This window comes from Hemicordylus capensis, chromosome 2 (genome assembly GCF_027244095.1).
Source record: "Hemicordylus capensis ecotype Gifberg chromosome 2, rHemCap1.1.pri, whole genome shotgun sequence".
In the NCBI taxonomy this organism is placed as follows: Eukaryota; Metazoa; Chordata; class Lepidosauria; order Squamata; family Cordylidae; genus Hemicordylus; species Hemicordylus capensis.
In genome coordinates this window covers 189,170,660-189,194,427 of record NC_069658.1, presented here as the reverse complement: position 1 = coordinate 189,194,427, position 23,768 = coordinate 189,170,660, and the positions used below count along the sequence as shown (strand labels likewise).

The 23,768-nt window shown below is 44.3% G+C and overlaps 2 protein-coding genes across 4 annotated transcripts in view; one reads left to right on the top strand and one right to left on the bottom strand.

The window, feature by feature from the left end:
- The window catches only part of RBM10 (RNA binding motif protein 10), a 47,080-nt gene extending 36,423 nt beyond the window's left edge, over positions 1–10,657 (bottom strand). For 2 of the 3 annotated variants that reach the window (XM_053300696.1, XM_053300698.1), the window contains exon 1: positions 10,476–10,657. The gene's annotated coding sequence lies outside the window, so the exon portion shown is untranslated. Of the gene's footprint in view, positions 1–7,808; positions 7,883–10,475 lie in introns of those variants that run through there. The other variant, XM_053300697.1, reaches the window with a different exon arrangement.
- A 2,105-nt stretch (positions 10,658–12,762) lies between these two features.
- Positions 12,763–23,768, top strand: part of NDUFB11 (NADH:ubiquinone oxidoreductase subunit B11) — a 43,109-nt gene continuing 32,103 nt past the window's right edge. Inside the window, exon 1 of the mRNA XM_053300727.1 lies at positions 12,763–12,994. Coding sequence (XP_053156702.1) covers positions 12,797–12,994 — 198 coding nt within the window. The 5' untranslated portion in view covers positions 12,763–12,796. The remainder of the gene's footprint in view (positions 12,995–23,768) is intronic.

The following is a 23,768-nucleotide window of genomic DNA, read 5'->3' as shown; positions in this document are numbered from 1 at the left end:
ACAAATACTACTACTACTACTACTACTACTACTACTACAACAAATCCAGTTTCAAGGAGAGTGTTCTCTTTCACAGTATCATGTTGTGCTCCGGGATTTCTTAAAAGGCAGCAAGATGGCCCTGTGAGCTCAACACACGTCACAATGAACACAGTCAAGGCAACAGAAGATTGCAAAATACCTTTGCATGGTGTATTATGCATTCATTCATTCGATTTTTATACTGCCCTTCCAAAATGGCTTTACAATGGTGTACTAGCTAGCTTATTTTTGCTACCATATAATACAGATTGTGTGCAAATGTGTATGAATACACTCCTCCCTCACCCACATAGAAAACCTAAAGGCTCTTAAGCCCTCAATCTAGCTAGAAAGAAGGAGATAAGAGAAATTAAAGGCATCACATAGCCATGATGTAACAGAGATTCAATGTCCAATAATCTGTTCTAAAGGTAAACACTACATCTCCTTTTTATCAATCATCTTACACATGCTCACAAAAGTTTGCTATGAAGCAAGTTGCAAAATCCTAGCAATCTAGCATAGCACTTGCTGAAAGTAATCCATTTAACATGCTACTATGGAAAGGATGATGGTTGTCATCTTATCCCCTGCTAACTGGGCAAAGAGGCACCTTTTTAATGTGGATTTTCTTTATTTAGCAGGGGGAGAGTAACTGGCCCTATCCACCCCCAGCACAGTACCTCCAGTGACTGTTGCTGATGTCTATCTTATGTTTCTTTTTAAATTGTGAGCCCTTTGGCAACAGGGATCCATTTTATTTATTTATTATTTATCCATGTAAACTGCTTTGGAAACTTTTGTTGAAAAGTGGTATATAAATGATGTTTTTTAAAATCACTTAGCACAAATAGAGGGAAATGTTGCATTACCTCAAGACTAACTTAGAAGACGAGGAACAGAGTTAATCTGTTGCAGCAGAAAAGTTAGACAGAAACCCTATTGTCAAGTTGTGAGTGGGGTGCATAATTTTAAAGAGAAAAAATAGTCTTTAAGGAACCTTAACCCTTCCCATACCCATCCCTTTCCCCCATACAACTCTCTTCCCTCACTTGAAAACAAACATTTAGAATCCAAGGGATGAAAAGTGACAGGAATATTCCGGAGGGTGAGGAGCGGATGGCAAGAGGAGTGTTTGAAGGCAACCTAGGTCCGCTCTAAGATTAAGGTTACTGATGCAAAATATATGTTCTCCCCCCTCTCTTTGTTAAGTTTAATCAGACTTGTCTGTGTCATTTAACTGCCCATCAATGCTGCAGGCAAGCAAATGACATGGGCAACTCTCACTAAACTTTATAGGGGCAAGGAAGTATAGTTTTGGCAGCTGCTCCACCTTGAGTATCAGTCTTTGAGGGCTGAATCACATATTCACCAGGTCATGAAAGAGCAAAGTATCTGGGCAAGGATGCATCAAGTTCCACCCTGACTACTTTATTGTGGCATGAGCATTCATAGATAAGAACCTTAAACACATCTATGAGGCAAGCAGAAATTGCAGTGAGTCAATATATATGAATGGTGAGACAAAGGAGTGAAACAGACTAGATAATATATGAAGGTAGGTAAGAACAACGCAAGTAATACACTGTGGTTACTAGGACGACATGAAATTACAGAAGATAAGTTTTCACATACAGCTGCAAATATGTCTGAACCAGAAGCAGACTTCTGAGTCAGTTGTAGTACCATGGTATGTACCTATTGATGATAATACAGGACCTTTAAAGCCTCTGTCAAGTATCGCTATAGGTCTCTTTGCACACAGTTCTTTCCTCTTATTTTCCAGTTTGTCCATTTTCTCAATTATAATTTCTGCAGCACTTCCAATACAGAGTCTTGAGACCAGAGTTCAGGTCTTTATCGAGCTCATCCTCGCAATAATCTTGTATACTGGTTCCAGGGCTTGAGGCATTTCCAACACCCTTCTTCTCGGGTGACCAAGTGCTTCTGCGAGCAACAGTAGGTTGATTCAGTATGTTGCACACCTGCAGACCAGACATCAGCTGTGCTGATACTTGTGACAATTGCTGCTAGGTCTAATCAACTATGATTCAAAATCAGCAATGTTATCTCAAGAGATGCTTCCTGTTTCAATTCAAGCTTGCTACTACCACTGTTGAAAAATGAGCATTTCTGTACAAATTGGGGAAAGGTGTATACCGCTAGGGGTTGTATGTCAGAACTCTAGGAAGTGGGCTGAAATGCATATAGTGTTTTGCTGCTATGATAAAAGATTAAGATTCCTGTAAGATTCCTTAGAGGCTTAGCAGTTTATTGTGGCATAAGTTTATCAAGACAAAAGATTACTTCAGCAGACATAGGAGTCAACTGATAAATGTTGCTGAAGGGTGGCATATAAAATAAATAAAAGTAGACCAGTGAAAGTGCTGGACATTATACATATGCAAATACACAGAAGGGAGGGTAAATTGTTTCATAAGACAAGATTAAAATACAAACACCCACAGTGTTACTCAGATTCAACCACTTGGCCTCATGAGCACACAAGCTCACTTCCAAACCCTTGCAGGCTAGTACTTAATCTGCACAACACCACATGTGAATTAATTACTTTCTCAACTTAAACCCCTTATTCAGATAAACAGCTACGGTGCACATGATTTCTCGTTCAGCCTCTCATCGCTTGAAGGTACTTTGCTTGAGCATAGTGACCGTGAGGTAAGAAACCAAGTGCACCGAGAAACTGAAACATTCATCTACTAGTTTCTGTAAGCTTCTATTTCAGCAACTAATCTATGCCTATTCACTTCTTATGTAGAGACTGAACCACATGTCCTACGTAAACTCAAGAACCTTGTTGGTGGTGAAACACATATTAAAGAATATACAGGTGAACCAATAGTATGGCAGTACCATAAACATATGAAAGAGTCTGTACCTGCATTTATTACAGAGCTTTGCCCTTGGGTTCATCTCTCTCTATTTAGTGACTCACCCTTGCTGAAGCAACAGAAAACCACCAACATTTTAGGTTGGTGGTTGTCTGTAAACAAAAATAGGCCTATCATTCAAAGTCTATGCAAGGAATGCATCTCTTGGCTGTTGATCCTTAATTTGTAGATGTGGCCATTAGTCAACTTTGCTATTTGTTCCCAGGAGATATGAAGTTCCTCCTCTGAATCCCCACTCCGAGTCAGTTTCCAAGATAAATCACTCTTGGTTTGAGAAACAACTATGGTTTGCACTAACCACTGTTCCCCATATTTGGAAGACAGGAAACTGTTTTGTTGCCCACTGAACAGAAGCTTCTGATCTCCCCTCTTTGCATGTGGAGGAGAGCCCAAGGCTCACACACATTTTTTTAAAAAGCATAGTTTGTCGCTACATCTAAACATAACCACTATTTTATTAGTAATTACCAGCCCTTACTTCTGAAAAATTGTAGGTCTGCAAATAAATGACCTTGTTTGCTATCCTCCAAGGGTACAGAGAGAAGCAAATATAACTTGTATTTTTATTGTAAAACATACACGTTTCTTGGGGAAGTGCAGGTTCTAGTTAGTCTGTTTTCTGTGTAAAGCGCATAGAGAACCTTTGTTGAAAAGTGGTATATAAATATTTGTAGTCATAGTCATAGTTAGCATTCTGGTGCAGCCTGGCAAGTTGAGAACACAGTATATCAACAACATATGGCACAATTCAAGGGTTCTGTGGGCACAGATGTACTTGAAGGAGGGAAATGAAATAGGGCTCAATCGAGCCTTCTTTTCAGTACATCTTAAAGCAACACACCTGGTAATTACTACTACTACAAATATTTATACACTGCTCTTCAACCAAAGTTCTCAAAGTGGTTTACATAGAAAAATACATAAATAAGATGGTCCCCTGTCCCCAAAGGGCTCACAATCTAAAAAGAAACATAAAGGCAGATACCAGCAACAGCCACTGGAGGAATGCTGTGCTGGGGTTGGATAGGGCCAGTTGCTCTCCCCCTGCTAAATATAAGAGAATCACCACTTTAAAAAGGTGTCTCTTTTCTCAATTAGCTGGCTTCATTCTACAAGAAGCCTGTGAGCATCTCCCATACACTTAACCAGCCATCAAAATAGTAAAAATATGGTTCAATATCTACTATTGTTCAAAGCTCCTTCCCCACATGGAATAAAGGTTCTACTTACTTGCAAATCAATGTCTGAATAGTTACAGAAAGCAATTTAGAAGTGCCTTCTGCTTCAGGACATCAACCGCTTATTAAGATCTTCGGGAGAGGTCTGTCTGCAGCTGCCACCAGCTCAACTGGTGGTGACTTAGGGTCGAGCCTTTTCTATAGCTATCTCGAGGCTCTGGAACGAACTCCCTGTTGTAGTAAGAGCATCCCTGTCTCTAGCAGGGTTTAAAAGAGTGCTCAGGATGCATTTATTTCATCAAGCATTTGATCAGCTGTAAGTTGGTTTTGCCCTGCTAACTTGGCAAAGAGTAGAATCTTTTTAATGTGGTGATTCTCTTTATTTAGCAGAGGGAGAGCAACCTATCCATCCCCAGCACAGCACCACTCCAGCGACTGTTGCTGGTGTCTATCATGTTTCTTTTTAGATTGTGACCCCTTTGGGGACAGGGATCCATCTTATTTATTTATTATTTCTCTATGTAAACCACTTTAGAAACTTTTGTTGAAAAGTGGTATATAAATATCTCTTTATGCTGGTTGTTAAACTGTGTTTTAGTTAAAAACTAAATTTTTAAACTGTGTTAATAGCTTAACCATTAATAATTTAATTGTGTTAATTATTGGGGAACAGTGACCATAGTGTGATCCAATTCAGCTTATATGTGGGTGGAGTATTGCATGCCAAGCAAGTCCAACATAGATACATTGGACTTCAGAACAGGGAACTTCTAAAAAATGAGGGGACTAGTAAAAAGGAAGCTGAAAGGAAAAGTCAGGAGGGTAAAATCACTCCAGAAAGCATGGAACCTATTTAAAACCACAATAATAGAAGCTCAGTTGGAATGTATACCAAGAAGGGGGAAAGGTACCACAAAGTTGAGGAGGACACCAACAAGTAGAGTCAGGTAAGCTATAAAAATGAAGAAGAGTTCCTTCAGAAAATGCAAGTCCTGCCCAAATAAAGAGAACAGAAAGGAACATAAACTCTGGCAAAAAACACAATACAGGATGAAAAAAGAGAGTTTGAGGAGTATATAGCTACAAGTGTCAAGGAAAACAAAAAATTCTTTAAATATGACAGCAGAAAAACTTCCCTGACAGCAGAAAAACTGTCAGGGAAGTGGTTGGACCCATAGATGATGAGGGTGTGAAAGGGTTTATTAAGGAAAATAAGGAGATTGAAAAGAAGCTGAATGAGTTCTTTGCATCTGTCTTCACGTCAGAGAATACAGACCATATACCCTCCCTGGAACTGAGCTTCTCAGGCTTGGAGGCTGAGCCAATTTGAGGAGCCAACTGGGCCAACTTGAGGTGACAAGGGAAGATGTTCTAAACTGTCTTTAAACAAATCGCCAGGGCCAAATGGCATCCACCCAACAATTCTGAAGGAATTCAAATGTGAAATTGTTATTAGCAAAAATATGTAACTTGTCTCAACAATCAGGCTCTGTAGAGAAGGCTGGAAAATAGCTAAGGTAACTCTGGTTTTCAAGAAGGAATCCAGGGGGGATCTGGGAAATTATGGGCTGCTTAGCTTAACTTCTATGCTGGGTAAATTGATGGAAAGCATACTTAAGGACAAAGAAAAACAGGTCTTGCTGAAGAAGAACCAGCATGGCTCCTGCAAGGGCAAGTCTTGCCTCACAAAGCTTTTGGAGTTCTCTGTCAAAAGGCATGTGGACAAAGGTGATCTGGTTGAAATTGTATACTTCGACTTGCAAAAAGCTTTTGATAAAGTTCAATCAAAGGCTCTTGAATAAACTTAGCAGTCATTGGATCGGGGGACAGGCTCATGTGTGGATTGGTAACTGGTTGAAGGATGGGAAACAGAGAGTGGAAATAAATGGACAGTTTTCACAATGGAGGGAAGAAAGAAGTGGGGTTGCCCAGGGCTCTGTACTTGGACCAGCGCTCTTTAACAGGTTCATAAATGATCTTGAAGTTGGGGTAAGCAGCAAAGTGGTCAAATTCACAGATGACACTAAACTATTTAGGGTAGCAAAATCCAAAAGAGATTGTGAGGTGCTCCAAAGAGATCTCTCCAAAATGGGGGAGTGGGTGACAAAATGGCAAATGCGGTTCAAGTGTAAACTAATGCATATTGGAGCAAAAAAAACAACAATCTCACATATACACTGATGGGATCTGAGACGTCAGTGACTGGCCAGGAGAGAGATCCTGGGAGTCATGGTTGATGGCTCATTGAAAGTGTAGACTCAGTCCGCGGCAGCTGTGAATCATTAGGGAGCATTAGAAAGGGGATTGAAAATAAAAATTACTAGTGTTATAATGCCCTAATAAAAATCTATGGTGCGGCTTCATTTGGAGAACTGTGTTCAGTTCTGGTCACCACATCTTCAGGAGGACACTGTAGAACTGGAAAAGGTGCTGAAGGGCAACCAAGATAATCAGGGGCCTGGAGCACCTTTCTCATGAGGCAAGCCTAAAGGATCTGGGGCTCTTTAGTTTGCAAAGAGGCAACTACGAGGGAGACATGATAGAGGTGTTTAAAATTATGCATGGAGTGGAGTGAGTAAACAATTTCACCATCTCTCACAACAAAAGAACCAGGTGTCATCCCATGAAACTGAAAGTTGGGAAATTCATGACAAAAGGAGGTACTTTTTCACACAGCACATAATTAATCTATGGAATTCTCTGCCATGGGATGTGGTGAAGGACACTAGCGTGGATGGCTTTAAAAGGGGCTTAGACAATGTCACAGAGGACAGGTCTATCAATGGCTACTAGTCTGGTGGCTATAAGCCACCTCCAGCCTCAGAGGCAAGATGCCACTAAATACCAGATGCAGAGGAGCAATAGTAGGAGAGAGGGCGAGCTCTCATCCCCTGATTTTGGGCTTCTTAGAGGCATCTGGTGGGCCACTGTTTGAAACAGGATGCTGGACTAGATAGGCCTTGGAGCTGATCCAGCAGGGCTGTTCTTATGTTCTTAATGTTTGGCTTTAATTCTGGTTTTATCATTCACTTTAAACAGCCATGAGACATTTGTATGAGGTGGTATATAAGTGTATTAAATAAATAAAATTAGTCCACAGTTCTGTACAGGAAAGATCCGAAGTATAAATGAGAAAGCTGATTTAAAGCAGTTCATCTTAGACAAGAGATACTTCCTTATCTTTAGAGCTGGACACCTTAGAGGTAAAGTATACACACTAGTCTGATGTGCAGAGCACCCAAGCTAGCCGATGTCAAACATGGGGTATTTGGCTCAATGCAGACATCAAACAATTATTGAAGCAACTTCGACTAAGGTTGGGCACGATACCTGAATTGACAAACTGTGATTTGCAATTAGCCAACAAACCAAAATCAGAAACCATAACTGTGCTAACTAAAGTTTGGTGAAATTTCTCAACTGACAAAACCGTAGTTATGGCCACTGCTCCATGTGCAAAACGTACTGCACCAAGGAGACAAAAATAAATTTATAAAGCTATGTAAGTGGAAAACAAAAGCAGAAGAGGAGTTTTAACAACCATTGTACAGTGTGAAGCTCAAACCATGTTTTGGCATAGTGTTTTGTCATCATAACTCCCACTGATCAATTATGATTTATGTATAAAGAAAAATAGTGGCACAGGGGTGAAGTGACTGGCAGACAGGAATATAGAGAGAGCATGAATGAACCTCACCATTTAGAACTGCAGCTGAGCTAAGAATTGCTTCCTTTGTATTCCATGTAATTTTCTCCACCCACAACTAAGACCTGAAGTAATTACAAGCATTTTTGTTAGGATCAAAGGCTGAATGCAGCATATTGTATAACAAGTATTATCATGTAGAGAACAGTCTGGCTAATAATTTTTTGAGGCAACTGAAGTGCCCCCATCTAGGAGAGACAAAAATCTCTACCTTGTTACCTCTTCAGTGTTTGTAAGTATCAAGGATTTAGTATCAAAATATAATGGATTCTATTATTAAATTTATTGATTTTCTACAGGCTTACATTTTCTCTTAATCTAGGTAATTTTGCACTTCGAACATTTTCTTAGGTAAGTTCATCCATTTAAACTTGTGTTAATGTACATCAAGGGTGTATAACTTAGGCCCTACTACTCCCATAAACCCTATTGACTGATGGGGTTGATGGGAGCTCCCTTGATGTACATAACTTCAGATTATATTGGGAAAGGAGGAGACTCAGGCTACAATCCTGTACACACTTACCTGTAAGTCTCATTGAACTCAATGAGACTTCTGAGTAGATTGCACTTCTGATTAGACTGAATATATTGTACAGTAGATGCACACTTAGGAGAAAGCCTATGAAAATCAGGAGCAGGGGCCCTCTCTCAGGTTCTGGGTATAAACCAAAACTAATCTTACACACTGGATATAAACCAAAACTAATCTCACACACTTTCTCATTGTCCTGAGATTCCCAGTCAAATACTGTACATTACTTTAAGAACATAATAGCAGCCCTGCTGGATCAGGCCCAAGGCCTGATCTAGTCCAGGATCTTTTTTCACACAGTGACACACCAGATGCCTCTGGGAAGCCCACAGGCAAGAGCAAGGACATACCCTCTCACCCGCTGTTACTCACACCCTTGCAACTGGTATTTAGAAGCATGTAAACCGCCCTGAGCCATTTTTTTGAAGGGCGCTATAGAAATTGAATAAATAAATAAATAAATCTTGCCTCTGAGGCTGGAACTTAACGATCAGATTGGGCTACTTCATTATCATAACAGTTTTTTTCATCATAGAAGCTTTATGGTTCCAGGTCTCCCCTTGAAACATCTGCATTTAGTGACATTTAACATGACTGTGAACAAGTTCTAATGCTACATTTTGTGACAAATAATGCCACAGTTCCCTCATGTTCAGATGTTCGCAAACAGCTTAAAATGTACACTTTTATGCAGTACTGTTCATCTTTATAACCACTCAGTGGAAAGAAATTTATTTTTCCACTGAACAGTTAAGGGGCAGAGCTCTATAGACAACCAAATGGGATTCTATTTGTGTCTTAATCAAAACCAGGGATCTCTCTCTCATTGCATGTGTTAAATTAACACAGCAAAGTAAGGAAAATTAGATCCACAACAATCAAAAGATTGTATGAAACGTGCTATCAGGTGCCAAAATCCCAATCATGATGAAACGGCACAAATGTACTACTGCTACAGCTAATAAGTTAGTGAAGATCTGGAAATTAACTGAGATGTCTATAAGTTATTATAATATGAAGAAATAGTGTACTCACTACAAGTTGACAGCTATGTATGTCCATTACAGCAAAAATAATGAAAATGTTGCAGCTTCTTAATCAGTTTATAAACAAATAAGTTTGTTAGCCTTTAAAACTGGCCCTATCCACCCCCAGCACAGTATCTCCAGTGACTATTGCTGTTGTCTATCTTATATTTCTTTTTAGATTGTGAGCCCTTTGGGGACAGAGATCCATCTTATTTATTATTTCTCTGCGCAAACCGCCCTGAGCCATTTTTGGAAGGGCGGTATAGAAATCAAATGAATAAATAGCTTCAAAACTCTCTGCTGTTCTTATCTTGTATATTTCTGTGCTTTGCTCAGAAATGTCACAGACTCAGCAGACCTCTTGCATTTCTGGGCTGTTTCAGTCCCATTGTTTACATGTCTCTCTCTGCACATGTATTTGCCAACGAAGAACACTGCAGCCACCTGACAAAGTGGGCTTTAGTCCATGACAGCTTGTGCAACAGCAGGTTTGCACCACAATACCGTTGCTGTTCTTATCTTCTACACATTTAAGCTTGCACAATAATATCACAGACCTGTCCGACTTTCTGCCTATCATGGTATTTTTAATTCGATTTGTTTTCCACGTCTCCATTTCCAAAATGGAAACACTCAACGACTGTGTGTGTTTAGCACAATGACCAAATCAACAAAATTGATGCCATTTTTTAAGTATCCCTCCTTCTGTACTAATGTCCGTCTGCTAAGTGAGGATAACACTTGATGCATCGGAGGGAAGCCAACTTGGCAGGGGCCAGGGACGCCTAGATCACAATCAACCGGAGAGTCTTGGGGGCTATAAGCCTATACGCACCTGCCCGCGAATAGACGCCACTGACCGCAGTAAGTCAACATGCATATTAGCATAAAGTGCTACAGGAGTGCAGAAATACTGCAAGTGCTGAAGTATTACAGAAACACTGCAAGGTCTGGGGGCGTCCCCTCGCCGAGGCGGAGCACAAAAGCAGCGCCAACGGCACCCGGCCGACCTCTCCTGCCGTCAAGCCCAGGGGGCCTCTCTCACCTCGCAACCACCTCCACCACTGTCCGCAAGGCCCCACCCTCACTGCTCACCTGCCAGACGCTTCCCCAAAGCAGGCGGCGGATGAGGAGGTGATTTACCCGACGCGGCCGCCTTTCCACACGACCCGCCACACAAAATGGCGGCGCCTCCACAGCGCCCCCCACCTCCAGAGAGACGCTCCTCGCCCTCGTCGTCGGTGACACCCGAGCGTCCGACCTCTTTCCCTCCCCGCGCGCGCCCGCGAGAGGACAGGCGCCCATTGGCCCGGACTATCCTACGAAGGCCGCCCCTTTTGCGATAGGATTGGCAGTACCCGAATGCCACTCATCACACGCTTCCACACGCCAACGCCAATCCGCTTGAACGAATCACAGGTCCTGTCCTTAACTTCGACGTTCAGCCCTTTAGGGCGGTGTAGTCGGAGCGGGGGCGGGGCATTAAGAAAGCCCGCCTCCACAGTGGCCTTGGAGGAAGTGCTTGCAGCCAAAGCCAATCCGTCCGTTCCATACGCCTTTTTAGTGGGTTTATTACTGAATGCCAGGGCGGATTTATCACACGAGTGATAAAGTTGCTGCCCTCTACTATATAGAATAGGAACATAGGAAGCTGCCATATACTGAGTCAAACGACCATAGGTATACCTAGCTCAGTGTTACCTGCACAGACTGGCAGCAGCTTCTCCAAGGTTGCAGGCAGGACTCTCTCTCAGCCCTATTTTGGAGATGCCAGGAAGGGAACTTAGAACCTAGATGCTCTTCCCAGAGCGGCTCCATCCCCTAAGGGGAATATCTTACAGTGATCACACATGTATTTTCCCATTCATATGCAACCAGGGCGGACCCTGCTTAACTAAGGGGACAGCTTGCTGCCACAAGGCCAGCTCTCCTCTCCCTACTATTGGGCTCAGCCTGACAGCCTCACATTCAGACAAGTCCAACGGACAGCACAGACTTACAGATATCTCTCTCTCCTGTGATGTCCAGCCTCGTATTCTTGTTAAGAAGTCACTCTCTCACACTTCTTTCCTTTCTTTTTAGTGGAAATATTCTTAGCTGCGTTCTCACTTGGCAGAGTTAACAAAGTTCTTCTCCCCCCTAACCTCCTTTTCTAGTTTTTCCCCGGATTGATTATCTTGCCTGCAATTTTCCACTGGAAAAAGGAATACAAAAAAATGATCATCAGTGATACAGGCTGCAGTTTTTAATATAGATTATGCTCCAATATACACACACACACAAAGGGTTTTATATTGAGTTTTCATTTCCTTTGCACTCCTGCCATGAGAGTCGCGGCCATCTACAGCCGTTTTTTATCACTGTCGAAGGTATTTTATAATTCATGTTTCAGTAATTAGTTTTCCTAACACTGAATAATTAAAATAAATATTGTTCCTCAAAAAATGTTCCTTAAGCAACCTTGCTCAAACAGGAATTAATTCTTTAATGGTGGCTCTCACTAATCGCTTCAATTAATTATAGTTCAATAGTTTCTCAGTCTTTTAATGATTCACTACTTAACCACGGAAGCCTTCGTTTACTAGTCCATCTGTCATCCAATCAACTAATTAGTTTGTCCGCGTTGATCGGTATTTCATTGAAATACGTTGCTTAATTAGTTAATAGCTTTTGCACCGGAGGGCTCTGTGTGTGTGTGTGTGTGTGAAAGAGAGAGGTGATTTTTGACATTTTTTTTTCATACACCTAACCCTTATTTATTACAATTTAATTATTAAAGCTAGTTCGGGTTACGTTTCCTTCTCTTCCCCTTGAAGATCCGAACGTTTTCTGGCAACGATGCAGGTAGTTATGCTCTCACCGGGTTGTTGTGAGGGTAAACGTAATCATATACACTGCTCTGTGCTCTTTGGAGGAAGAGCGGGATAGAAATGTAATAAATAAATAAAAGGGGGGGGGGGAATTCCCAAAGCAGCAATCACATATTGGGCACAATTAAAACATCGCAAAGTAGTGAGCAAGTTTTCGAGTTCTTCAGAATTCTTTCTTTAAGGAGATAATACTGTTAAAGCGATATATTATTAAGAAACGAAGAGTATTAGAAACTATAGAATTCCAGAGGGTGAGCCGTTTTAGTCTGTATGTCATAAACTTGCTAATCTTTTAGGTGCCATAAAACTCTTTTGCAGTTTAAACTGTACATGGTGATTTTTAATCCTAGCCATCCCTTTTCCTATTTCTATTTATGTGTTTGTTTATGTCCAGCCTCAAACACTTCTGTGACACTTGACAGCTCGTTCCCTAAGCTTGTCTCGAGCTCTTTCTGGCGCGGTGTGAGGGCACCGTGAAGGAGCTCCTCCTGCCCCTTCTTCCGAAGAGCCGACCGACTTCCGCTTCCGGTAGCGGTGGTGACAATTATGGCGGCTTTGAGGAGGCTCGCTGGCTTGCAGAGGTTGCTGGGGTTACGCAGACTCTCAGCCCGCCCAGCCTCCTCCGGGGGAGCGGGGAGCTCCTCGGCCAGCATCCAGGTGCCTTCGAGCTCGAGTCCAGCGCGGGTGACCCCTGCCCACGAAGACGCAGAGGAGGAGGACGAGGACGTGAACATCTTCATCAAGGTGAGAGGAGGAGGAGGAGGAGGAGGAGGCGCCAGGGAGGGAGGGAGGCAGCAATTCAAGTATCGAGCTATGTTGGGGGCATCGTCAGTGTTCTCTGTTGTGTGGATTAAAATTGGAGGCACGTGCTATTTTATGTTCTCACCCAGCTCCCTGAACAATAGGTAATAGGCAGCCTGCGTTAAGTGTCTCTTAAGCCCAGTTTAGACATTATGTTCTACGAGTGTTCAGATGGTTGTACAGCTGAACAAAAAAGTGTGCTGTCGAGTCGGTGTCGACTCCTGGCGCCCACAGAGCCCTGTGGTTGTCTTTGGTAGAATGCAGGAGGAGTCTACCATTGCCATTTCCCGTGCAGTAAGATGCCATTCAGCATCTTCCTGCATCGCTGCTGCCTGATATAGGTGTTTTGGGGGATTCGAACCGGCAACCTCTGGCTTGTTAGTCAAGTCATTTCCTCAATGTGTCATACTTGTGTTCATTTTAAAAGTACAGGCCCCTTTATTTCCATGGTATATGTAGGAAGCGTACTGTTCTACCTGTGTTCAGCATAATGTGTGAATAACTACCTGTGTATGCTGGTTGTATGAGTACTGGGCATAAAATGTGGATAGGACTATAGTGTCCTGTCCCCCCCCCTTTTTTTTTCCCTTTTCTTTGTCAGTTAAGGTAGCTGTTGCTGTTTCTGGGCAATAGTGATGCTTCTGGATTTCTTCCCTGCCTATCCACTGTAATGTTGATTGCATCAGGGAATCTCAGTATGTTCTTACTCGCTTCTTCAGGATGTTCATTAATAGTATAAAGAATTCAGCCTCTCCATTCTGAGAGCTATGGAGTGATGGAGACATCCCATATGGTGGCTTAATTTCCCAAGGCATTTCAGTATTCTGTTGTGGCATGAGAATATGCCTTCTTAGTTTGGGAGCCCCTTGTGTAGCAAGTGGAGAGGGTTGCAGATGTAGGCTGCTGGCTTGATTTGTTGGTAAATCTTTATATTTACAAAAAGGGTGACAGCCTTATGCTCTTAGCTTCTGCAAAATAACTGCTACAGTAAACTACAAGCATCTATGGAGTTACTTTTAACCATTTTCCAGATCTGTCATAACAAAGGATTCATTATGTTATTTATCCAAGCACCTGTCCAAGCATGTTACAGCTATATTAAGCCATGCTAGGGAATATTTCCCTTTATATATTTAAGGCTGAGCTGGTATTTGTATTCATGACCCAGGTGCAACCTTGATTTGAGGAGTGGGTGCACATTTGTGTTCCTACTCCAACTTAGGTGGTTTTTAAAGGGAAACAAGCAAGTTCATGGAGAATGGGTCCAGTGTTTCCTCTAACAGGGAATCCCAGATATTTTTGACTACAACTCCCATAATTCCCAGCCAAAGGCCATTGCAAGTGGGGATGATGGGAGTTGTAGTCAACATCTGGAATTCTCTGTTAGAGAGAAGGCTGGATGGGTCTGGCTATTTTCTGTGGTAGGTAATAGCAGATATTGGGGACACGCTATGAAGAATGGCTTTTGCCCTGCCTGTGGGCTTACTTGAGGTATATGGCTGGAGAAAATGGATTGCTAGACTAGATGGACCATCTGATTCAGCAGAGCTGCTGTTATGATCTGGCTTATGCTGTTCCTTCATGATTAAAATAAAGTTATGATTGAGCCTTTGGAAATAATGGAGATTTGGAGAAGAGGTAACATTTGCAGGTTGCGCTCTAGAAGCCGCCATTAAAAAGATAAGCATATCGTTAGAGATTATTATGAACAGTCTACTAAATAGCGCTGTGATCAGATCAAGGAGCACTTGACTGGGTGGCCTAACTGTGGCAGGGAGACTAAATATAGTCCAAGAACATTACAACCTGTTGTGTTATGAGCTCAGGCTTTTTAATCAGTTGTGGTTTAGTCTGTCACCTTCAGGAGCAACTTCAGGAGCAATGGAGATAATACTTTCCCAAGAGAACATAAACACAGATGTTTATGGGAGTGGCTGCCTAAAAATAAGTTGATCCTCTCTACTTTTAAGTAGGTTGTCAAATGGCAGCATATGGTTATAACCCCCTTGAGTTCTTAGGATACTGACATCTGCAAAGCTGTTTAAAATGGTGGAGAGAACAGTGTAATAAAACTCCTGATTTGCTTATTAAATGAACAAGTTGTTCTAGTAAGAACTAATCAGCCTACTTTCCTTTCACTGAATTGGGGTGGATGACATCATCACAAACTATGCCATTGAGGTGTCCCTATATGTCCCTACAACTGTTCCCGGTTTGGTTCATATTGGTTCAGGCATTGTGAAGTTGATGCGGAGGGGGGCACATGGACACACACACACACTCACACAGAATGCTGGGGGAAAGTAGGCTAAAGGGGGTGGGGGGGTAACAAACAAAGTTATTGAAAACTGGGGTAGTTTTTTGAAGAGGCCATAGTCATTCGCCATTTTGATTGAGCATTAAAAGTTTTGTGTAACACAGGATTATTCATAGGCTACTTTGGGATCTCGTGGGGCCTGTTCACAAGATGAAATTGAGAGCTGGCATTAAGTTTCTACATTCACCCATCCCCTGCTCCTTTGCACCAAGGCATGAGAGCTTGAGTGAAGGGGCTGGGGAAGGGAGTGTGTAAGCCCAAGGCTTGCATCTTGTCTCACCTCAGGCAGATATCGGAGTTTGATGCAAACTCTAGAATTCTGCCTCTTCCCACTACTTACTGACATACCACTCACTAATTCTTACATTAACACCCCCAACATGCTATTCCCCCTGAGAGCTATGGAAGAGAAGTCTGGTGCCTGACTATAGTGCTGACGGGAGGCTTCCCATCTGAAAATAGCTGGTGGGGAAGGGAAGGAAGGTTGTGCCGTCAAGTCAGTGTCGACTCCTGGCGACCACAGAGTCCTGTGGTTTTCTTGGTAGAATACAGGAGGGGGTTTCCATTGCCTTCTCCAGTGCAGTATGAGATGATGCCTTTCAGCACCTTCCTATATTGCTGCTGCCTGGGAAACTCACCAGTGGGTATTCGAACCAACAGCCTCCTGCTCTATAGGCAAGTTGCTTCCCCGCTACACCAATAACTGGAACTGGCTGCTTATTTCTCAGTAGCACTAACACACACATGTTGGTAATCAAGGCAGCAGGGTACTTTCATATTTTAACTATATCAACATTCAGGAAAGTGTATACGTCCACTTGATTTAACCATCTCCCGACAACTTACAGTGGGACATTTTAAGAAAATCCTTCTTGAATTAGGATTGTGTCCCTGCGAGTTAGGACTTGTGGAAACAATAGAACATGTACTGAAAGATATATTCTTAAAATATTAGGAAACATTTCATTACTCCACTTTTGACTTTGCTCTCTGGTAGGACAAGGGTTTTATGTTGCATATCTGCTATCTGGTTTGGACAGAGCAGTAACTGAAAATACAGCTAAATACTTTGCTGCTGCTATCAGAATAAGATTGCAGGTGGCTAACTTAATGATTTGGAGTTAATTTTTATTTTTGATATTAAATTTTATTTTGGAGCTTTATTTTAAGAGGCTTACCTTTTGAAATTAAACATTTTTGTATAACTGGATCTTTTTTAATGTGTGAAACATTAACTGAAAATTAACTATATAATTTTAATCATTTTGTCATTTCCTGTATTTGTTCTGGTTGTGGAAAGGCCTGTGAACCAAATAAACACACAATGATGATAGTATTGGGGGCAGAGTCCAACATCCTGAAAATCCTAGCATATTGTTTGGTTTTTGGTCTTGTCACTATATTTGTTTTTTTGGTCTTGTCACTATGGTCAGATTCTCTTGACTTCCACTCAAAAAGAGTTCTTTCTCCTGAACCAGTCTTCCCTTTCCCTCTACTTCTGTGTTTCCCCAGGTTTATTATAGTGATTCCTAACATGGGCTTTGAATCAATGAAGCCCATCTTCCCTTCCTCCCTGATGCAGATCTTGTGTTAAGTAGGCCTATGGGAGTACCTGTACCCTGTAGCACTAGTGCAACTTCCATACTCCTCACATTGCTTGTTTAAAATATCGTGCCTTCTGCCCATGCCTAGTTTCTGGATGAAGCCACCTAATGGTGCAGCAGGGAAATGACTTGATTAGCAAGCCAGAGGTTGCCAGTTCAAATCCCCGCTGGTATGTTTCCTAGACTATGGGAAACACCTCTATTGGGCAGCAGCGATATAGGAAGAGGCATAATCTCATATTGTGCGGGGGATGGCCATGGTAAACCCCTCCTGTATTCTACCAAAAGACAACCACAGGGCTCTGTGGTCACCAGGAGTCGACATCGACTGCACACTTCAGTCTCTGAAAGAGGGTCATCAACTTGTTCCTGAAAGAGCAAGTGCTGCATTGCCCTATGCAGCCACGTGGTGGTGCTCTGAATCCATATTGCCTTGCAGCTAGGCTTTCTCCTCCATGGATGTGGCGTGCATTTACTGCTGGTCTTATGTGCCTCAGGGAAATGTTAAATTTCAGGACAAGAGAGCCAGTGCTATTCACATTCACTATGAACTTTATTGCAGTGTTCAGTTCAATGCCACTTCGTTGTCTGGCTAAGTGAGGCCAAGGCAAAGAGGACAATCTAATGCCTGTTGTGTCTGAGATAGTACTGCTGCCATTTGCTGTTGAGGGGGGAAAAAAATCAGTACCCCGTTTGGGGAAGGGGGAGTCATGAAAGATGCACAGGTTTAATCCATGTATTTTTCCCACTGCAGTAATCTCAGCCTTTACTACACATCAGCAGTATTTTCCCCTTCCACAAACAGTTTTGCTGAAATCTAATTACTCCTGGTTTTCTTTGCCTTTTCCCCAGCAGGAGATATGATGCTAAGAGGAGTGCCATGGCTCTTACACCTTTGCAGTGGTTAAGGGTATATGGAGGTATTTCTTTTCAGAATGTAGCTATCACATTTCTTTTGTCTCGGGAGACTAGAGGCTATCCTTAATCTCTGACAACATAATATAAGAGGGCATATTTTGTCCCAAGTAAGGCTTGAAGAACCAATAGCATTGGCTGCCCATTTAGGCAGAGGGCATTTGGATCTTGCCCCACCTCGGTGTCCGTAGTCAAAAGAGGCTCTGCCAGCATGTGTCCCTTGTGCACCTCTGCTGCTCACTCTCCTGTGCAGGCCGCAGCACAGCTTGATGGGGAGTGACAGCCAAAGTTCCTCCTGCTCACTGGGCAAGGAGAGATCTTATGAAGTGGTGGCTTTCTTGGATTTAGCAAGGGGAGAACAAATGCCCCCTTTTCAACACATCATAGAGGCTTTCCAGTGCCTGTTTCTGGCGTCTCGCTTGTGTTTCATTGTCGATAGCATGCCTCTTTGCAACAGGGAACCACTTTCTCTCTCGAAGTAGGAGGTCACAACTCACAAAGGGTTAACTTCCACTCCTTGCCCGATAGACAGGAAATCTCAGGTGTTTTTCAGGTAGCTGAAGTCCGTCCCCCTTCTCCCAGCATGCTCAGGTGTGATACCCCAGTTCCTTCCTGTCTTCACTCCTGATCAAGACATATGTCTGGGCTCCTCCTCAAAATCTAAACTTTCTTTATCTCTTTTTACTGGTGAGCCTTTTTATCTCACACTACTCAGCTTAGGCCTCTCACAGGCTGGGGATACCTTGGCAGGTTCCCTGTCAGAAAGCACGGGGGTTAGGGAGAACATAGGAGGGTGGTCAAAAAGAAGGCCGCTAAGCACCGCCGCCATGATTCTCTGGACCCACGTGGCCAGGAGAGAAAAAAGAAAGCCCCCAAGGGAAAAGCGGGGGAAGACTCAAGGGACCCTGCCTGCTCCGCATCAGAGCGAGAGAATTTTGATCCAGGCTGCTTGCAGTTTTTCTCTGCAGCAGCCGGGGGAGAAGGGGATACACATGGTTGGCAGCGGGGAGTGGGGCTCTTCTCCCCCTTCTCTGCCCGCTCTAGGTTGCAATGAAGGGGAGTTTTTGTCCTGTTCCTCCCCCGGTCTCCCCTGCCCGTGTGCGATTCTGCCTCGGTTTCCCTATCCATGCGGTGCACTTTCTGCCCCCGAGAGCACACAGGCTCGCATCGCTGCAGCCCCTCTACCTTCGGCGTTGGCGACTGCGGGGGAAGCCAGGGCGCTTCCCGCCCTCCTAGTCAGCTGTGCCGTGACACCAGGAAGCGGGGGCAGGGCTGCTCACCTCACCACCCCGCCACTCAGCTGTTCACTGGGGGAGAGCAAGCCCCGCGGCTTACATGAGCAGCCGGACCGTGGCCTATAGTGAGGCGCTAGGCAACCTTCCCTCCGCCCTGCCGATCAGCTGTTCGGTGGGGAAGAACAGAACCGCTGTGCCATTTTGTTCTTGGTACCCAAAAGAAATGTTTCCAATACAAGGCCCTCCCCTTCGGACTCTCTTCAGCCCCGCGGGTCTTCACCAAGGTGCTGGCCGCCTTGGTGGGCCACATGAGGCTGGAGGGACTCCAGGTCCATGCTTATCTGGACAATATTTTCAGCACAGTCCCTACAGCAAGCAGAGGTGGATGTCCTGAGGGTCTGCCAGCTGCTCCACTACCACAGTTTTCTGGTGAGCGAGACCAAGAGCCAGCTCCGGCCATCCAATACGGTACTGCAAGTGGGGGCCTGGTTCGACACCAGAGCAGCAACCTTTTCCCTTCCTCCGGACAGGAGGGAAAAGAGCCACAACCACATACAACTGCTCCTGCATCAGTCATGGGTAGAGGTCATGACACTGGCTCAGCTTCTGGGGTCCATGCTTGCATGCATCGAATGCTTGCCATGAGCAAGGTGGCATGCACGCCAGTTACAGTGGGCACTTCTACTGTTCCAGAACGAAATCATGAACCGCATCAGGCAGCAGGTCCCTCTGCTGGCTTTCCCCAGTGGTAACAGAAGGAAACCCTCTGAGGGAACCCAACAGGGTCACTGTCACGACAGACACCAGCCTGACTGGCTGGGGGGCACATTGCGGGGAGCAGATGGCACAGGGTCTCTGGTCTCCGGAGGAGATACATAGCATCAATTGGCTGGAACTAAGAGCCATCAGACTGGCTCTAGCCCGCTTCTCAGCCTGCCTCCTGGGAAGGCATGTGTTGGTGAGAACCGACAACATGACAGCCGAGGCCCACGTGAATTCGCATCTTAAAATTTTATTGGTTTTTACAATATTTTAACAATCCAATTACATTTAATTAAGTAAATGTTGACTGCCCGCTTACCAATCTGCACAGTTCATATTAGCTATACAAATCTACCATTGTTATAATAATTCAAAATACATATACTCCACATTGCAAACTCGTTTTTACCCTCCGCAACCTGCTGTTTTTACTAAATTTCAAACCCTGCTGAAAGGTCCATATTGGAAAAATAGTTCTTAAGGCCCACGTGAATTGACAAGGGGGGGAACCAAATCCATATTCCTGATGGAGGAGACAAATGCCCTCTTTCAGTGGGCAGAAGGCCATCTGGCTTCAATCAGGGCAGAACACCTGAGTGGCATATCCAATGCCCAGGCAGACTGGCTCAGTTGCCAGACAGTGGATCAGGCAGAGTAGGCTCCCCATCGCGAGGTTTTCAGTCAGATACAGCGCTGCCTGGGGGTTCCCCAGGTGAATCTGTTTGCGTCCCTGACAAACAACAAACTTCCCCTTTCTTCACGAGGTTCCACCACCGCCTCACAGAGGGCATGGATGCGCTCAACTCCCCCTGGCCGTGGGGCCTCCTGTATGCCTTTGATGGCTGGTGTCAAGACTCCAGCAGAGAAGGGCACAGGTCATTCTGGTGGCTCCGTTCTAGCCAAGGCGCCTTTGGTTCATCAACCTGGTGCTCCTATCAATCGCTTCCGCAATACCTTTACCTCAACAGCTGGACCTTCTGTCCCAAGGGCCGCTGCTGCACCCAGACCCAGCGTGGCTCCAACTACATACCTGGAATCTGAGCGTGTGCAGTTAGAAAAAAACTCCAGGATGGTGCAAGACACTATCCTGGCCGCTAGGCGCCAAAGCACCAATGGGATTTACCAGATGACGTGGGCCGCCTTCATCAGATGGGCAAGGCAGAAAAAAAGTTGAGCCATGTTCAGCCAAAGTTTCCCAAGTACTGGCCTTCTTACAAGCAGGTCTGGACCAGGGTCTGATGCCCAATATTCTGAAATGACAGTCTTCTGCCTTAGCTTCAGTCCTGAAGCTGAGGAGGGTGGGGAGTACTTCACTCCACCCCCACCTCTCCCATTTCTTGCGAGGATCTACCAGTATTGCTCTCCCTCCAATTCATCATTTTCCTTCATGGAACCTAAATAATGTCCTGAATGCCCCTCACCCGGGCTCCCTTCGAACCAATCGCATCCATCCCACTAAAGTATTTATCCTACAAGGTCCTCTTTTTAGTGGTAATCACTTCGGCACGCAGGGTGTCGAAATTGGGGGCTCTTTCGGTTCAAACGGAGCTCTGCATCTTCCAGCCTGACACGGTGGTTCTTAAAACTGATCCCACCTTTCTTCCAAAAATAAACTCCGTCTTCCACCGGTCACAGGCTTTGGTATTGCCTGCCTTTTGTCCCAAGCCAAAGCATCCACTAGAACGCAGTTGGCATTTCCTGGACGTGTGCAGGGCCCTACGTACCTACATTCGAAGGACAAAGGACCTAAGCCGGTCCGAGGCCCTTTTTGTGTCTTTTCACGCCACTTCTCTGGGTCTAAGGCTTCTAAAGTAACCCTAGCTCACTGTCTGAGGGCATGTATAGCCACAGCCTACCAAGCCCTGTCACTTCAAGTGCCACAGGGCATCACAACTCACTCTACCCCCAGTGTAGCCACCTCGGCAGCTTTCACAGCACAGGCGCCACTAGGGGAAATATTCTGCTTGGCCACGTGGTCCTCCATTTCCCCTTTTCTCAGACATTACAAAATCGACTCTCTCGTCTTGGAGCAGGCAGTCTTCGGGCGGACGGTGCTCCAGCAAGTGGTACAGAACTGATCCACTCCCTCCGCCTCGGTAAGACATAACTGCTCTGGTAGGTCCCTTTGTGAGCCATGACCTCCTACTTCGAAGGAGAAAGAAACATTGGACTTACCATGAAGGGTTCTTTCTCTTCTGAAGTAGGAGGTCACGCGGCCCACCCGTGGATCAGGGACTAGCGTAGTGCCAGGCCAGGCCTCTCTGCGCCAACCTTTCAGATTAGTTGTTCCAACACTAACCTTGGAACAACCTTCCTTTTTACCTTGACTAATATCTCAGGACCTCTGTCCTCTATCCTTCACCCTTGCATGCTAACTTCTAGTTTCCACAACACGGTGGAGTGCTACAGCCATATCATGAAAAGCAACAGTCTGAACTGGGGTATCGGAACTGGGGTATCAGACCTAAACATGCTGGGAGAAGGGGGACGGACTTCATCTACCTGAAAAACACCTGAGATTTCCTGTCTATTGGAAGCAAGGAGTGGATGTTAACCCTTTGAGCCATGACTGCCTACTTCAGAGGAGAAAGAACCTTTCACGGTAAGTCCAATGTTTCTTTCTCATTCCTTTTGCTGTGTAAATGGTTTGAATGTAAGAACAGCCTTGCTGGATCTGATCTGTCTGGTCCATTTCACACAGTGGCCCACCAGATGCCTTAGGAAGGCACACAGCCAGGAGACGGAGGCATGCTTCCTCTCCTGCCACTGTTCCTCTGCAACTAGTATTCAGAGGCATCATGCCTCTGAATGTGGAGGCAGCAGCTTTGAGAACTCTTGTTAAGTGGTAGGGGTGTGTGTGTGTGATACAAATTTTAGTAATGTAAAGTGAAAGCTCTGCCAGAGCCTCAGTTGCTGTTGACATGGAGAGTTGGAGTGGTTAAAGAGCCATGTGCCTGTCTCTAGGAATAGCAGTTAAGATGCACAATATGCGAGAGGCTCTACCAAGCCTCTGTTGCTCTTCTCAGTGGATTGTAGAGTCCTTTGCCTGTATTTTGGCATGCTTGAAAGCATAAGAAGAGGGTTTCCTTGGGATTTGGTCCAGACAAAAAGTCCCTTGGTCAGTAGTGACGTATCTTTACCCTAAATCTTAGGAATCCCCGTACTGTCCCTTTTTAATCAGTGCTGGTTTCCCTGGGGTACTCTGATTCCATCATGTGGTTGTTGAATTTTCCATTGGTAATGGAATCTCACAGCTGCAGGTGAAGTACAAATCTAGCACAGTAGGAGGGGTAAATTTCAGGGCTGGCTTGACTATAAAACAGTGTGGATACAAGTAGGGGATTTTCTTGCTTTCAGCTTTCATCTTTGTGTGGCCTTAACAAAATATCTGGATTGGGTGATAGGTGGGAGGACTGTGTCTGTCTGGGATAATCCATTTGACTCATTGGTCCATTTTTTCAGGGTGGGGTGGGAGTGAGTGAGAGAGAAGTAAAACTGTAGTAAAGTGCTACTGTGCACTCAAGCAGATCCTTCTCTAGAATCAGGCAGGATAGTTACTGTTTAAAGTAAGATGAGCCTCTGATCTGATGAGGTGACTGCCCCAGGTAGTGGGTTTTGGATACTATTAAGGGTGAGAGAATGAAAGGAGGCAGATCTAACCTGTGGGGGGCACAATCCGTCAGGAATTTCTTGTGTGCAACAAGCAAGAGCTGCATGGATTTTTGCCTCATGTTAATTCCTGTGTGTAGGGAGGTGCTGTTTTGCTTTTGTGCCTTGGACACAAGTGTGTGGTATCCATCTTAGCGCAAGTTTCTTGTTCACAAAATCTACCAAAAAATCCTCATGTTTGTGTTTACTTCTGTTCCGTTATTCTGGTCAGGTTC